Below are 14,371 nucleotides of genomic sequence, written 5' to 3'. Positions count from 1 at the left end.
GAGGGCAGAATTGTATCTCTGGTCGACAGCAATCATTTTGTGCTGTCTGGGTCTGGAAGACTGGTACGAGGTGTAATAAAGTAGGATCTACTTCTTATGGTTACCCCCACTTTTTGCTTGATGTTGCACTGTTTGACAGGGATCCTGCTAATCAGGATCCCAGTCTATCTGCTTTCGCCTTTAAATTGACATGCAAGCACTTTGGTACACTCCAGATTGGATACTGGGGTACCCTTATAAGTCCCTAGTATATGGTACCCATGTACCCAGGGCATAGTTACCCCAGAGGTCTCTCATGGGCTGAAGCATGTATTATGCCACCCACGAGAGGCCATGCAGAATGGAACTATAGGTTTTTGTAGTAATCCAGTCCAGTAAAATGGTGAAAGTAGATTTATTGTAGCAGAGGAACACAGTACAGCATCTGCTCAGCAGGGCAGGTCCAGTAGTAATACAGTATGGAATCTAGAACCCTTAACCCTTAGCAACAGATTGCAGTACAAGGTTTGTAAAGCAACTAAAGGCAGAACCTACTTAAAGAGATACACACATTATATACATGTGAAATACAACACATCTTATCCCTAAAAAGAAAAGAAAAGAAGGAAAGAAAGAAAGAAGCATAAAGAAAGAGAGAAGAAAGAAAAATGATAAAACAGGAAGAAGACAAAGAAAACAAGAAGAAACTAAATGTAAAATGCAAAAAGCAAACACTTTTATATAAGCAATCTAAATGTGAAAGACACACAGTACTAAATCAATCTCTAAATCTAAGTGGTACATTGACACTTCTCTTATTAGTTTTAACCCTAGAAGAAACAGAATCATTCTTTATAGGTGGCTTAACATTGTCAAAACCAGGAGTGTGAAAATTAGAACATTTAACAACTCGTCTAACATTCCAGACTTTGCCATCATTAGTTACAATGCTGTTGGTGTTAACTTTTACAACTTTACGAACAGGCCCAAATTTAGAAACCCCCTTAATCAAAAACCCAGGTTTACGTATCCTGACAAAATCTCCCACTACAAAATCAGGAACTCTCACATTGTACTTAGAATCATGGTATTCCTTCATTTTCTCCTGATGATGTTTGACTCTCAGAGAAGTGCTTCGCATGTCAACAGGAGAAGAAATAGCAGAAGAACTAAACTTCTCTTTCATCCACCACGGACACAATTTTGACACCGGTTCCCTCCCTCTCAATAAACGGAAGGGACTAAGCTCAGTAACTGAGTGAGGAGTTATTCTGTACAACCATAACCTTTCTCTGATAACTTTTTTCCACACATTGGGAGTCTTTCTTGCCCATTCAACTGAATCTTTCAAGACGCGATTAAACCTTTCTACCTGTCCATTACCTTGTGGTTCGTAAAGAGGTGTAGTGATGTGTTTAATCCCACAAGACCTAAGATAATCCTCTACTTCAGTAGAAATCAATTGTACTCCATTATCGGTAATCAGAACCTCTGGACTACCTTCTCTTGCAAATACTTCTCTAAGAAATTCAACAATGACCTGCGAAGAAGCAGAAGACACAAATCTAACCTCAGGCCATTTTGAATGGTAGTCTATCAACACCAACGCAAAACGGGCGTCTTGAGGTAGACAATTGAAAGGACCAGAAATATCAAGTGCTAGCTTCCTCCAAGGATTCTCTGGCCAGGAAATAGGTATGAGTGGAGCAGGGTAGGTCTTCAACATTTTGTCACTGTTGACACATATAGAACATTCACAAACCACTCTGTCAATCATTTTATCCATTCCTGGCCACCAAAAACTAGTTCTCACTAATCTCTTCATGGATGACATTCCCAAATGACACTCATGGGCAAGCCTGATAATTTCCTCTTGCATATCCTCAGGAGGTACACATTTTCCGCTTTTAAAAACCAGATCATTATCAACTTCCAATTCACTAAGAACCTGATGAAAAGACTTCAACTCTGGAGGTACCATATTGCCACTAGGCCAACCTTTCAAGATATAATCTTTAAGAGTACTCCAATTCTTGTCACGTGTAACAGCATTATCCCAAAAAGATTCTGAAATGGAAGAAAATTCATCTCCTAGAAAATCCTTTAAAGAAGCAACAAAATCAACATCCTCTTCTTCCTTATCATCTGCAGTACATTTGAGTCACAGGGAAGCCTTGAAAGACAGTCGGTTGTAACATTGCTCCTTCCAGGAAAATACTCTACATCAAAATGATACTCTTGCAAACGAGACATCAATCTAGCAATCCGTGCTGTGGCGTTCCGACCACCACCAGGGGAAAGTATGGAGACTAGCGGTTTATGGTCCGTTTTCAATAGAAAACGACTACCCCATAAAAAATTCCGGTAATGTTCTATTCCCCAGACACATCCCAAAAGCTCTTTCTCAATGACAGAATACTTCCTTTCTGTTTCACTCAAAGTCCGGGAAGCAAACGCTACACACCACTCATCGTTCCCACACTTTTGTGACAGAACCCCTCCTAGCCCATACTCACTGGCATCCACAGTAACCACACACAGCTTATTGACGCAGAACGGTTTCAAGGTAGGAGCATTGGCAATCTCATGCTTAATAATTTGAAAAGCAGACTCCTGTTTCTCACCCCAGTAAAACTCTACCTTCTGTCTTGTCAATTCCCTCAAGGGTTCCATTTTAGTTGCAAACCCTTTAATAAACTTGCTATAGTATTCGCACAAGCCATTAAAAGAGAGCAATTTTTCCTTATTGTCAGGACATGGTGCTTTAACTATAGCTTCAACTAAACATTTCTTGGGGACAACACCATTACCAGTAAGAGTGTGTCCAAGATATTCCACAGATTCACAGAACATTTTGCACTTGTTGTCCTTTAGAGTGAGACCATGCATTCCCAGCCTTTTACAGACCTCCATGACATGTTCCTTGTGAGATGCATTATCGGGAGAAAACACCAAAATGTCATCTTGAAAACACCTCACAAACTTGTAGAGGTCCTTAAAAATATGATGCATTGTACGTTGGAAAACTGATGCCGCAGAGGCCAACCCAAAGGGCATTCTCTTATACTGAAATAAACCCTCAGGAGTGAGAAAAGCTGTCATCTGCTTGGATTCATCTGCTAACACAATTTGGTGATATGCTGATCGTAAATCAAATGTGGAAAAAACTTTCGCTCCCTCTAACATACATACAACCTCATTTATATTAGGTAGGGGATGGCAGTCCACTATGATATTAGAATTGAGAGCTCTCAAATCTACACATAGCCTGAGACTTTGATCAGATTTTCGGGCTAAAACGATAGGCGAAACCCATTCAGAAGACTCAACTTCTTCAATCATGTCATCATCAATTAAGTTTTTCAAAAGTATTTTAAGATCATCTCTGACATTTATAGGAACATTTCTTAACCTTTGTGTAACAGGAATGGTTCCCTTTTTGAGTCTGATCAAGTGTTGAAAGTTATGCAGTTTTCCTAATTCCTTTGAAAAAACCTTAGGAAATAAGTTAATGATCTCATTTATCCATGCCTCAGTACCAGTTATAGTTTTAACAGAATGAGTTTCTTTTACGCAATCATCAATCATGACAATAGGATCTAATTTCCTGGGATTGAGAGTAATACCGAAACTCCATTGATCCCTCCATCCAAGCACATTCACTCCCTTTGTAGCAATGTATAACTTAACAAACCTCATTCGACCTCTAAAAAGCATGTCTACTCCCAAATATCCTTCCATTGGGATGACAGACTCATCAAAAGTTTTGGCAATTATATCAGAAACTTTAAGGTCTGTAAAATTGACAATACCTTCAAACATTTCAGTGAAATATTGTTTAGTAATAATCGTCCAAGGTGACCCTGAATCGGCCATTAACTTAAGATCCACACCTAAAACATGTACTATGCACTCAGGTTGTTTAAGGTGAATCAACTCTTGTTCATTGGCATCAACAATGGAAACAACTATGCCTCTTTCACAATCATTTCCATTATCTTTGCCAGGAACATCAACTTCTTGCACAGAGTCAGTGACAAAAGAAACTCTATTTCTATTAATATTTCCAGAAACAGTATTGTTTCCCATAGTAGTCTTGCATACACTGCTGAAATGTCCTTGTCTACCACACTTGTTGCATTCTTTCCCGATAGCAGGACATTTAGGAAAAGAAGCAGCATGACTAGTACTACCACATCTAAAACAATGGAAAAATTTGTCATTCTTTTTGTAAGAACGTTGAAAAGAATTATTGGTACGTTGTACGTTGTTGGAAGCTGATGCAGAAGAGACATCAGATTTAACAGCACATACTTCGGAGGAACCGTCTTTGTCCTTCTTATCCAAACACTTTATCCATTTGTCTGATTGTTCAATAGCTTTAGCTGTAACAATAACATCTTTTAAATCCGGATCTCCCATAATCCATAGTTTTTCTTGGATTTTCTTGCTTTTGGTATGAACTATGATTTGATCTCTGATCATCTCGTCAGAGATAGGACCAAAGTTACAGTTAGTAGATAAATAACGTAAGGCTGTTAAAAAATCATCAAAGGTTTCAGACTCTTCTTGAGCCCTAGTATAAAACTTATAGCGATTCAAAGCCACACTAAAGGTAGGTTTAAATCTAGCTTCAAGACGAGTCATTGCATCATCAAACACATTTCTATCTCCTCCTCCATCATGTAGAGGAAGTGTTCTGAATACCACCTGACCTTCAGAACCTAAAGAATGCAACAAAATGTTTTTTTTTCTCTCTTGTGAAAATCTCTCCCCATCTATAGCTTTTAAGAATGTCAAAAATTCTTCTTTCCAACGAATCCAAGGGATGGGAGGCTCTCCTTTGTTTTGTAGAAACTTTGGGGGAGGATCAAACTGCATGTTTGATATTACTGTTCAAGTTTATGAATATAGAAATTAAATATAGCAAATGTACATGAATTATAAAATAAAATTTTTGTAAAATCGAGAATAAATAACATAGAAATAACAGTCAAACCTGTTGGAAAGTTGGCTTAGAAAATATTAGATGAAGAGTTGATCCTTTTATGTTGAAAAACGAAGAGTTTTGCTCCTTGCGCGTTAAAATGCGATGAAAATCGTCCGGAGCTTCGTTGCTAAGCAACCGGTAAACAAAATGGCGTCGACGTGTGCGCGATGACGTCAAGCGCACACGTACTACCATCGAGATTAGTACCTGGAAGAGTGTCGCGCGTGAGGCAAAACAATGGCGTGCAGGCAGTTGAAGAGCGCGAGGAGAAGCAGTTGCCGAGAGAGCAAGGCAGCAGTTCAAAAGTAAGCAAACAGTGGATGTGAAGGCTAATATTGGTTACCAAACTCATAAAAAAGGTCACACAATGTCGGAAAGACACAGCGAGGTACCCGTGTGGGATTTCAATTGTCTCTGTAAAACGTGAGCTTTTTCCAAGGTTTTTTTCGAGTGAGAAAGAAATCAGGTGAGAAGATGAAATCAATAAAAATCGCAAAAATAGTTTGTAGAGATGGTAAAATGAGGTGAAAGCCAAGCCAGTATTCCAAACGTAGTGGAAGTAGAATAATGAGAAAAGAAAAATATACTTTACATCAAAGTCCATGAAAATGATGAAAATCATGCAGCGCAGGTTATAATCCTTTGGTTGCTCCTGTGTTCCCAAATGTAGCAAACCAATGAAATCGTCGCCAATTTTGTAGTAATCCAGTCCAGTAAAATGGTGAAAGTAGATTTATTGTAGCAGAGGAACACAGTACAGCATCTGCTCAGCAGGACAGGTCCAGTAGTAATACAGTATGGAATCTAGAACCCTTAACCCTTAGCAACAGATTGCAGTACAAGGTTTGTAAAGCAACTAAAGGCAGAACCTACTTAAAGAGATACACACATTATATACATGTGAAATACAACAGTCTGCTACTGAAGCCTGTGCAAACTGGTGCTTGCACCACTTACTTTAGATATAAGTTTACTATATCTATAGGTCACTACACTTAAAACCTATAAGTCACCCCTATAGCAGGCCTTATCAATCCTGAAGGCAGAGTGCTGAGTTTTATGTGAGAGGGTGCCCCTGCATGAGCAGAGCCCCTCAGCCTTCACAGACCATTCTCCCGGGTTGTCTGTAACAAATGCTATCTCAAAAACGGCTGCATAGAAACCTATTGTGTTTGGAATAAAACACCTTGGAATCATACCTCCCACACCAGTAATGGGTGTGGGAGGTATGATTCCACCCTTCTGAAGCGAGCTTCGTGAGGTCACTGGTCTACCTGGTGCCAGCCTTCTCGACCCGGACAGCACAAAATGGATGTTGCCGACCAGAGACACATTTCTGCCCTCCTGCTGCTGAGTCAAGCTCGAGCAGAGGAAGGCAGCACAATAGGCATCCTGTCACAGGGAAGTGTGACCACCACCCAGACAGGATTTACAGTATTGGCTCTGGGTGGGTGCACTCTGAGAGTGCCTGAAAGTCTGCACCTGGGGCACATTTGGTGTCTTTGTGCATAGTCCAGTTCAAACCAGTTCTGGGAGCCTTTGGCTCCTGCTCTGGTGTGAAACTGGAGAGAGGGCATGGGAGTAACCTTCCCTCTGTCCTGCTCCTCCCCAACGAGGGTCCCCAGAATCTGTCCAACCCTCTCCAGTGGATACAAAAGGGCTTAGACTTTAGATTTTACATGGACAATATTCTACAAGAAGAAACCACTGACCTTCGATCGTCTAGACACTCTGGACTTTGCTGGTCTTTGACTGGGCCCGACTTCGTCCCCCTCTCCCTCCAAAGCTTTGTCTGTGCCCTTGCTCCATACAGGCTCTGTGCAGGACTGTGGTGCGCTAAGGACAAGTGAAGAATCTCCCTAGGGGTGAAGAAGTCACTCCCCTGCATTTGCAGGCCCCTCAACACAACTGACCGGTCTGCTGCTCCTGAGCTCCTGCGGACTCTGAAGATTTTAGCAACACGGGAGGTGGGTTACGAAGGTCCCTAAGGTTGATCTGCCCTCTCAGCTAGTTTGAGGTCAGTATCCCTTCTGGGGACTGCATAACCCGAACCCCTGTGCACCACATCCATTTACAGTTGCATATGCTTGTTGGCGATTCCTGAGCTTGTGTATTGCCTCCATGTAGTCCTGACCCTGAGCAGTATTTGCACCAAAGAACTCCGGCCTCCTCGTACCAAGAGCTCCGTGGACTGGTACTTTGCAATCTTGTTCGAGGTCCCCTCGCGATTTCTGGTCATTCGGCCCGTGGGTCCTCGTGAGGGTCATCTTGATTTCTGTTGGGCTTTCCTGGTTGCTCCAGACATGCCCTGACTCCCCATTGCTTGGTGCGTCACCTGGACCTTGCTGGTCCACACTATAAGCTGCTTGACCTTGCTGCGTAGGTTGCTTTTGCCAATGCTTGTAGGTGCTCCAGCCAGACACCGACCCGTCAGCACTCGACATCCTTCGTGGGACAGCTCGCATCTGGCTCCTGGTCATCTTTGATGTCTGTTGGTCTTCGCGGCTGCAGAGTCACGAATCCCTTCTTCACACCTGAAGCACCCGACATCGGTGGGCATTCGTCTACCGAGCCCCTGGTCACTCTGAAGTGACACAGACTCCGTACCCTCTGCTTTCAGGTCCCTTTCTTACAGAATCCAGGCTTCGATTCCACTGGATCCTTTTCATCTTCACGGCAGCAGTACTTCTTCACAGCCCTCCTTCGAGAATGACATCTGTATCCGATACCACTTCAGACCTTTGCACCCGGCTCCTCTTGGCTAGGTAGCTCAGGTACTATGGTATCCACGGGTGGGGTGGCTCTCCAACCTCTTAAGTTTAAAATGGTTTGCTCGAAGTCCTCCTAGAAAGGCCCTTAAACTTTAAAATTGCAACCGCGACTTCCCCATAGAATTGTACGGAGCCCGTGGTCGTGTTAGCACACTGCACCCGGCCTCCGTGAGGTCCCTATCTACTCATCTTGGATGGTTCCTTGGGGTCCCAGCAATTCTACGTGCTCCAGACCTTGTCTTGGTCCCAGTCATGACAGTTATAGCATCATTTTAGTTTATGGTTTGGTAACCCCTTTGCGCCCACTGTGTATTGTGCTACTTACAACTGTTCTATTGATCTTGTATTGTGTACTTTGTGTTTGATCCTCATGTAGAGGATAGTGGAGAGGGTTATATTAATAAATACATATTTTATATAACTACTGTATGGTTCTCCTTTATTTAATTAATTCAGGAGGTGATATTCTGGTAAAACAAGCTGCTTTACATTCCATAAAGATTAAGCCTGAAGGCTGCTCTGCACAGCTAGGATAGCTTTCTAAAGGTTATGTTTGACCTCATACATCATAAGGGTCATTTGGACTGGTGCAACTTGCCCCCTTTAATTAGTGGGCATCATTTACCAGGCCAACTTCTCACACAAGGGACATGCCCTTGGTACCTTTGTACCATATACTAGGGACTTATAAGGGTACCCAAGTATCCAATCTGGGATGTACCTCATTACTGAACACAACAATTTAGGGAGAAAGCAGATAGACTGGGGTCCTGATTAGCAGGATCCCAGTCAGAATAGTAAAATACAACTTCGCACCAGGCAAAAAGTGTGGGAAACCATAGAAGCAGAACCTACTTTACTACATCTGCTTTCGGGTCATAGATTGAAATCATGATCAGTGGGTTGCCATGTACTACAACACACAGTTAATAACCCAAAATGCACTTGAGAGAGAAACGCTACGAAAAACACCTATTCTTAACACCGGCGGCCTGGTAATTCTAAACAGAACGAACAAGTGAATAAATAAGGCAAAACAGTAGTAGTCATAAAGCGGTTGTCATCATAATGTTATTACCCCTATGGTTAAACTTACATAGAACCATAAGTCTACTTTTGCAAGAGTGATTATCCCAAATATTGACTCCAAAAGGAATACCTATTTAAATGTGTGCATTAACAAAGGGAGACGAATTTAATAAGACGTCGCTCACCCTTAAGACCAACAGAAAAGAGTTTGATAACCATTGTAGAGAGAGAGTTGACCCTGAACATGAACTAGAGACGGTCTATTGAAGTATTGTTTTGAATTGTTAAGCTATAACTTGCGTTCTATATGTTCCTAGCATAATACTCCAGTCAACTAGTTCTATTTAAACCCACCTCCCCTACCTTATTGTCTAGTTTGTCTATTTATATCTACAGGTACTGAGCGACCTCAAGGAGTCTAATCAAAAATCTCCTAAACAAGGAATGGCACTTAAGGAAGTACCTAGATTGCGTACAAGTTTTAGGGACGCCCTTGGTCCCTGCACTATCTACACCTTGGTCCTGAAGAAAGCCCAATTGACCTACCGGCTAAAGAGGGCTGAAACATGTCGACCTACTTCACATATCACTTTGTGAGAGAGTCATAATCACTCTCATTTACTCATATTGATTTTAATATCTCCGAATCCAGAGTAATAAAATTCATGAATCCTCGCAGAAGGGATTTTTAACCTACCCACCTCACTTTTCACAACCACATCACTGGTCACTACTGCTCTTAACTTAGGGTAACACCTCCAGTTGGAGGGTGCATAACAATAGAACCCTATGATTATGCACACACGTGAAAGGGAAAGCGGAGAATCAAGATATACCGCTTACTTAACCACCGTAATCACGTGCAAGAGGGTTTTTATTGGGACTAGCAAGAACGAACCGGCATACCCTAGTTATGCAGGACAAGTGATCCTTCCCCCTTTGATTATATGATATTGAACCTAAGGAAACCTAAAGGATTACAGATTCCTTCTCCCCCTCCTTATGATATTTGATGTACTACGCCAGTCAGAATAGCGAACATGTCCTGTGTGTCACAAAGTACGCATTGCGTGCTCTACGGGAGCCCCTTACGGATTAGCACCCAGATGCATAACTAGAAGAGGTAGAAGTGTGAGATCTACGATCCATCCCAATGTCTATACGATGTCTATTCAGATAAGCTAGCACCTATCTGGCATTATGTTGACCATTAAGCCCGCTGATATTCCAGATCAGACATCTAATTGGAGCCATCAATGATCAGAGGGGCAGTAATCATGCAGGATAGCAACCTTCTGCTCAGCAGATGTGGCAGCGATGGTGTGGGTCTGTGTGGCATGCCTAAAATATGGCGGTGTAAATGTAAAACATTAAATAACCTAATAACTCTCCCGCATCCTCTCACTTTGGCTCACCAATCAAGCTGAACCTTAGCTCCCCTCCGTCACATATCCAAAGAAACTGACAAACCAGAACGGGAATCATCACTCTTGTTCCTTGTGACCTCAGGGACTTTCTCTATTCTGAGTAACTGCTCTCCAGCTGTTGAGGCAACGTCCTCAACGTCAGAGGTGCAGTGCTTCAACGGACCTGTACGTTCCTCATGGGTGTCTGCCTTTTCTTTCAAGCGATCAAACCAATCTACTAGGAGGTCAATCTTGGTGGAGAAGTGTGGCTCAATGATTAGAGCGGCAGACCCTGATGCAGAGGTCTAGCCCGGGACCAGGGTTCAATTCCTCTTGGGCTCAAAATTCTCTGACCTGATAATTCTCGCCTTGGTGCCTATTCCAATCATGGAGTCCCACTCTGCAACTCTGGGCAATAGCTTGCTTAATCTCCACAACAGCCCCCACAACGCTAAGGATGCCTGGCCTCCACCTTGGGGGTGCCCAGGAGTGGACGCCTCACAGGGAAAGCCAGGATGGGTTCCACAGCGGTATTCGTACCAGCGCCTTGAGACCCTTGCGGGTGAGTAGTGCGCTATACAAGTATCAATTTACAATTTACAATCTATGGTGGTTATGCTTTGCTTAAGGTCTAAAAGCATAGAGCGAATGTCCTGAAGTTCTACTGCTTCGTCACATTCCTGAGACCCCACTCTGTCCCAGAGCCACATCGTCCTGTTCTGCCGTGCGTGGCGGTGGGCATCAAATGAGAGCTTAGCCTGTTTGTTGTCACTTATACTCATGTCGTGCGGCGAGGGTTCAGTGCAGAGTCTTCAGTTGCGGGGGTGCCCCCAACTGCAGGGGCCTCTTTAGAGATAATGGCTCCTGTCTCTCCCTAGTCAAGAGCGCCCAGGGGGCACAAGCAGACCTGGGTGTGATCCAGGTATCAAAGTCTGCCCATTGTGCTTAACTTGCCACCATCTTCCAGCCATGGGTGCAGTACATGGGAGACATGCTGTGCTGGGCATGCCAGGGCACGCAGTACCACAGTGCAGGCAAATTCAGCATTAGGCCCGGATGTACGTTGTTACAACGCATGCTTTTACCACGCATGCCTTTACAATGCAGGTTTATCAACGCAAGTCGTTACAACGACTTGCGTTGCGGGTGCTGGATAGTGAATAGTTTAATTTACTATTCCAACTCCAGTCCCCGTGGATAGTAGGGAAGGTTTTGGATAGTAAATTAAACTATTACCTATCCTAGAGCGCCCCCCAGTGCAAGTTGTTGTAATGACTTGCGTTGAAAAACCTGCGTTGCAAAGGTACTGCGTGGTAAAAGTTGCGTCGTAAAGGATGTTTCCCTTAGGCCCGCACCCAGGTCTCTCCTCTCCCCAAAAAAAGACCAGCAGAAGCAGCCCCCTAGCATGGCCACAACACTAGGCAGACCACTCGCCACACTAGGCGTCTGGGCAAGGGAAGAAGAGGCAGCTGGAGCCGCTCCCGCCAACTCAGGCAATCCCGCCCTGCAAATCTGGCCAATCTCGAGTGTGGCAACGCAGGACTGCCCTGAGGCCTCTTCTCACCATTTACCACTGCGAAGGAGTGGCACTTCTTTGGAAGCTGTTTAGAATTCAACCTGCCTTACCCCTTCATTTGTTTGGCCTTGATCTTCCTCCACTCATTCTCCCCAAATCCATATTCTGATTTTTAACTAAACTCTGCCTCCTTGAGTTGTCTCACACAAATCTCCTGATTTTCAGCCCTCTAGGAAGGGTTCTTCTACTATGATCCTTATGTTTCCATGCTTGGGGTTAATTCGTGAATCTAGTAATAGTCCTTCCGTTGGCCAATGTTGACATTTTACTGCTAACCTGCAGTTTAAGTAACTTTTGCTCAAGTTCACATTACCCAAGCCTCTTGCAGGGAATGACACAGTAAACAAATTATATTACACAAAGACTTCCGAACTACGACATTATATTCTAGGAAACAAATTTATAAGAAAAAGTGCCTTTTTGCTTAAAGCCCTGGCAAGATAAGTTAACTGGAGCAAATAGAACCAGAATTTAGATATTGTCAAAACTAGTTGGTCCCACGTTGCCAGTACTGTGCACCCCAACGCTATAGGCATTGCCACCTCCAATGCCAGATACTTTTTTTTAATTTGCTGGCCTTGTCATGGTCAGTAGTGGAGACTGCCCATCTTGAAAGTTTAGAAAAATGTTTTGTAAGTTTACAAAACGTTGCTTTCAATCTTTAGAAAACGTTGTTTTCTGTACGTTTAAGGGGCCTGACATGTTGAGTGATGAAATGTGGCAATGCAGCTACTTCGATTCAGAGTTTTGTGAAGGAGACTACTAGAACATGACTACTCATTCCTATTGTGTCAAATTCACCTGAGGGATAGGAAAGAAAGGAGTTGAAAAGCAGTTGGACTTGGAGTAAGATCCTAGTCGGATCTGAAACCTGAGACAAGGCTTGACCTTCCCCCTACACCACTTTCCCCTTAATCATGGCAAAGAAAATGAGTCATCAAATGGGAAGCTCAAGAAGTGAAGAAATTATGAAAAACACCGCTAAAAGCAGACAATATTAATGGAATAGTAGTCAGGTAGTCTGACTATAGTAGTCAATGAGCCTGACTAAGTCATTTTAAACGGTAGTCATAGCTCGCCATGTAGACCCGGATGCATCCTAGCTAAATGTTACCACTCCCTGTTGACCCTACAGAGATGTGGGTAGGGTTGCCACTGGAAGGGCACAGGAAGGACCAAACTGTGATGATGTGTAGCGGAGTCAGTGGTCACAAAATGTGATGACCTTCAGTGGTAGTATTTCCCTCAAAATGTGGAAATTAAGTATAATCCGTTGGAATGTATGGAAGTATTAAGTACTTATAAAATGTTGCATCAAATATAACGTAATGGAATTAATTGGTGAACTATAACTTTCTGTTACTCCGAGAAATTCTTACCAACTGCCATTTTGTGACAGTAGCCTGTATACTACTAGTTTTGAAAACTCCCCTTTGTTTTCTGTAGGTGGGCAGACATTGTTACTGACCTAAATACGCAAAATCCAGAATTCTTTGACATTAGACACACAGAAAGGGGCCTGCAATATCGTAAAACGAAAAAGGTAAGCATTGTTGTTTTTCAGTCAACACCAAACTTACAGCAGGCAATTTTTGCTTGCATTTTCGTGGGGATGTTCATTGTATAAGGTAACCTAGTTATGCACTACACGCTTGGTACGTATATGTAAAATAAATCTCACACCGTGTTTTTTCCAGGCCTTACTAAGTGAAGTCATAGTGGAAAACAAGCATGGAATTGTCAATGTGTGAAAATTGTAGAATCACTAATTTTTCATGTTTTATTTTATCAGCACAGTACCATATGTTTGAAGTGTGAAATGCAAAACTTCAAATCGTAAAAGGGTCCGAGTACATTCGCAATGTTTGATTTGTATGTAATGTTTTTCTTGCTACAGTTTAGTTATTTCGTTTAAGTCAGGCAAAGTGGTATTTGAATATAGCATAAAATAGGTTGATTGTTGTAAATACTCTGGGTACTTTGGTTTCCTGATTGTAATTCTAACATCCCCATGAACATTGAAAAGAACCAGCTAACAAAAGACTAAAACGAATTTGCGAGTTCCTTCACCTTATTCAACCTATCTGGCTCATAAATGGGTACTATTCTCAACGTTATAGCAAACACGAAGTACAACACATTAGAGGACCAGATGAGTGTAGATTTGACTGACCATCATGCCATTCTGTTTCATCCCGTCACCCCCTCTAACAAGCCAAAAAAGATTTCAATGGCAAACTAATAAGAACTTGAAAAGACCCATGAAAAAAATCCCACTACACCACCTCTCAGTATGCCAGAGAACAATCACTCTTAAAGCTAAATATTCGACACCCCTAGCGCCTCACAGGCTATGGGATGGAGACAACTATAGACCTCCTCAATGATCTATCCCCTCTCTTTATCAGAAAAAGATTGGACAAACCATTCAATCCATCATACTTCAGTGAAGTAAAAATCAGCAGGCGACGAATGAGGAGACTGTAAAGAAATGTGGCGATCAACACAAATCAGTAAATTACATATAAGCCCTTACAAAAGCAGCTAAGGAAATATAATGCTCATTTAACAGACGACCTAGAGCATTAAATATAAGCCCTTACAAAAGCAGCTAAGGAAA

The 14,371-nt window shown here is 42.5% G+C and overlaps 1 protein-coding gene across 1 annotated transcript in view; it reads left to right on the top strand.

Annotated features, from left to right (window-relative positions):
- The window catches only part of BIVM (basic, immunoglobulin-like variable motif containing), a 219,415-nt gene extending 205,447 nt beyond the window's left edge, over positions 1–13,968 (top strand). Inside the window, exon 9 of the mRNA XM_086933329.1 lies at positions 13,198–13,968. Coding sequence (XP_086789455.1) covers positions 13,198–13,378 — 181 coding nt within the window. The 3' untranslated portion in view covers positions 13,379–13,968. The remainder of the gene's footprint in view (positions 1–13,197) is intronic.
- The last annotated feature ends 403 nt before the right edge of the window (positions 13,969–14,371 follow it).

This window comes from Lissotriton vulgaris, chromosome 8 (genome assembly GCF_964263255.1).
Source record: "Lissotriton vulgaris chromosome 8, aLisVul1.2, whole genome shotgun sequence".
Taxonomy (NCBI): domain Eukaryota; kingdom Metazoa; phylum Chordata; class Amphibia; order Caudata; family Salamandridae; genus Lissotriton; species Lissotriton vulgaris.
Note: the sequence above shows the minus strand (reverse complement) of the source record. Positions and strands in the feature narration are given on the sequence as shown.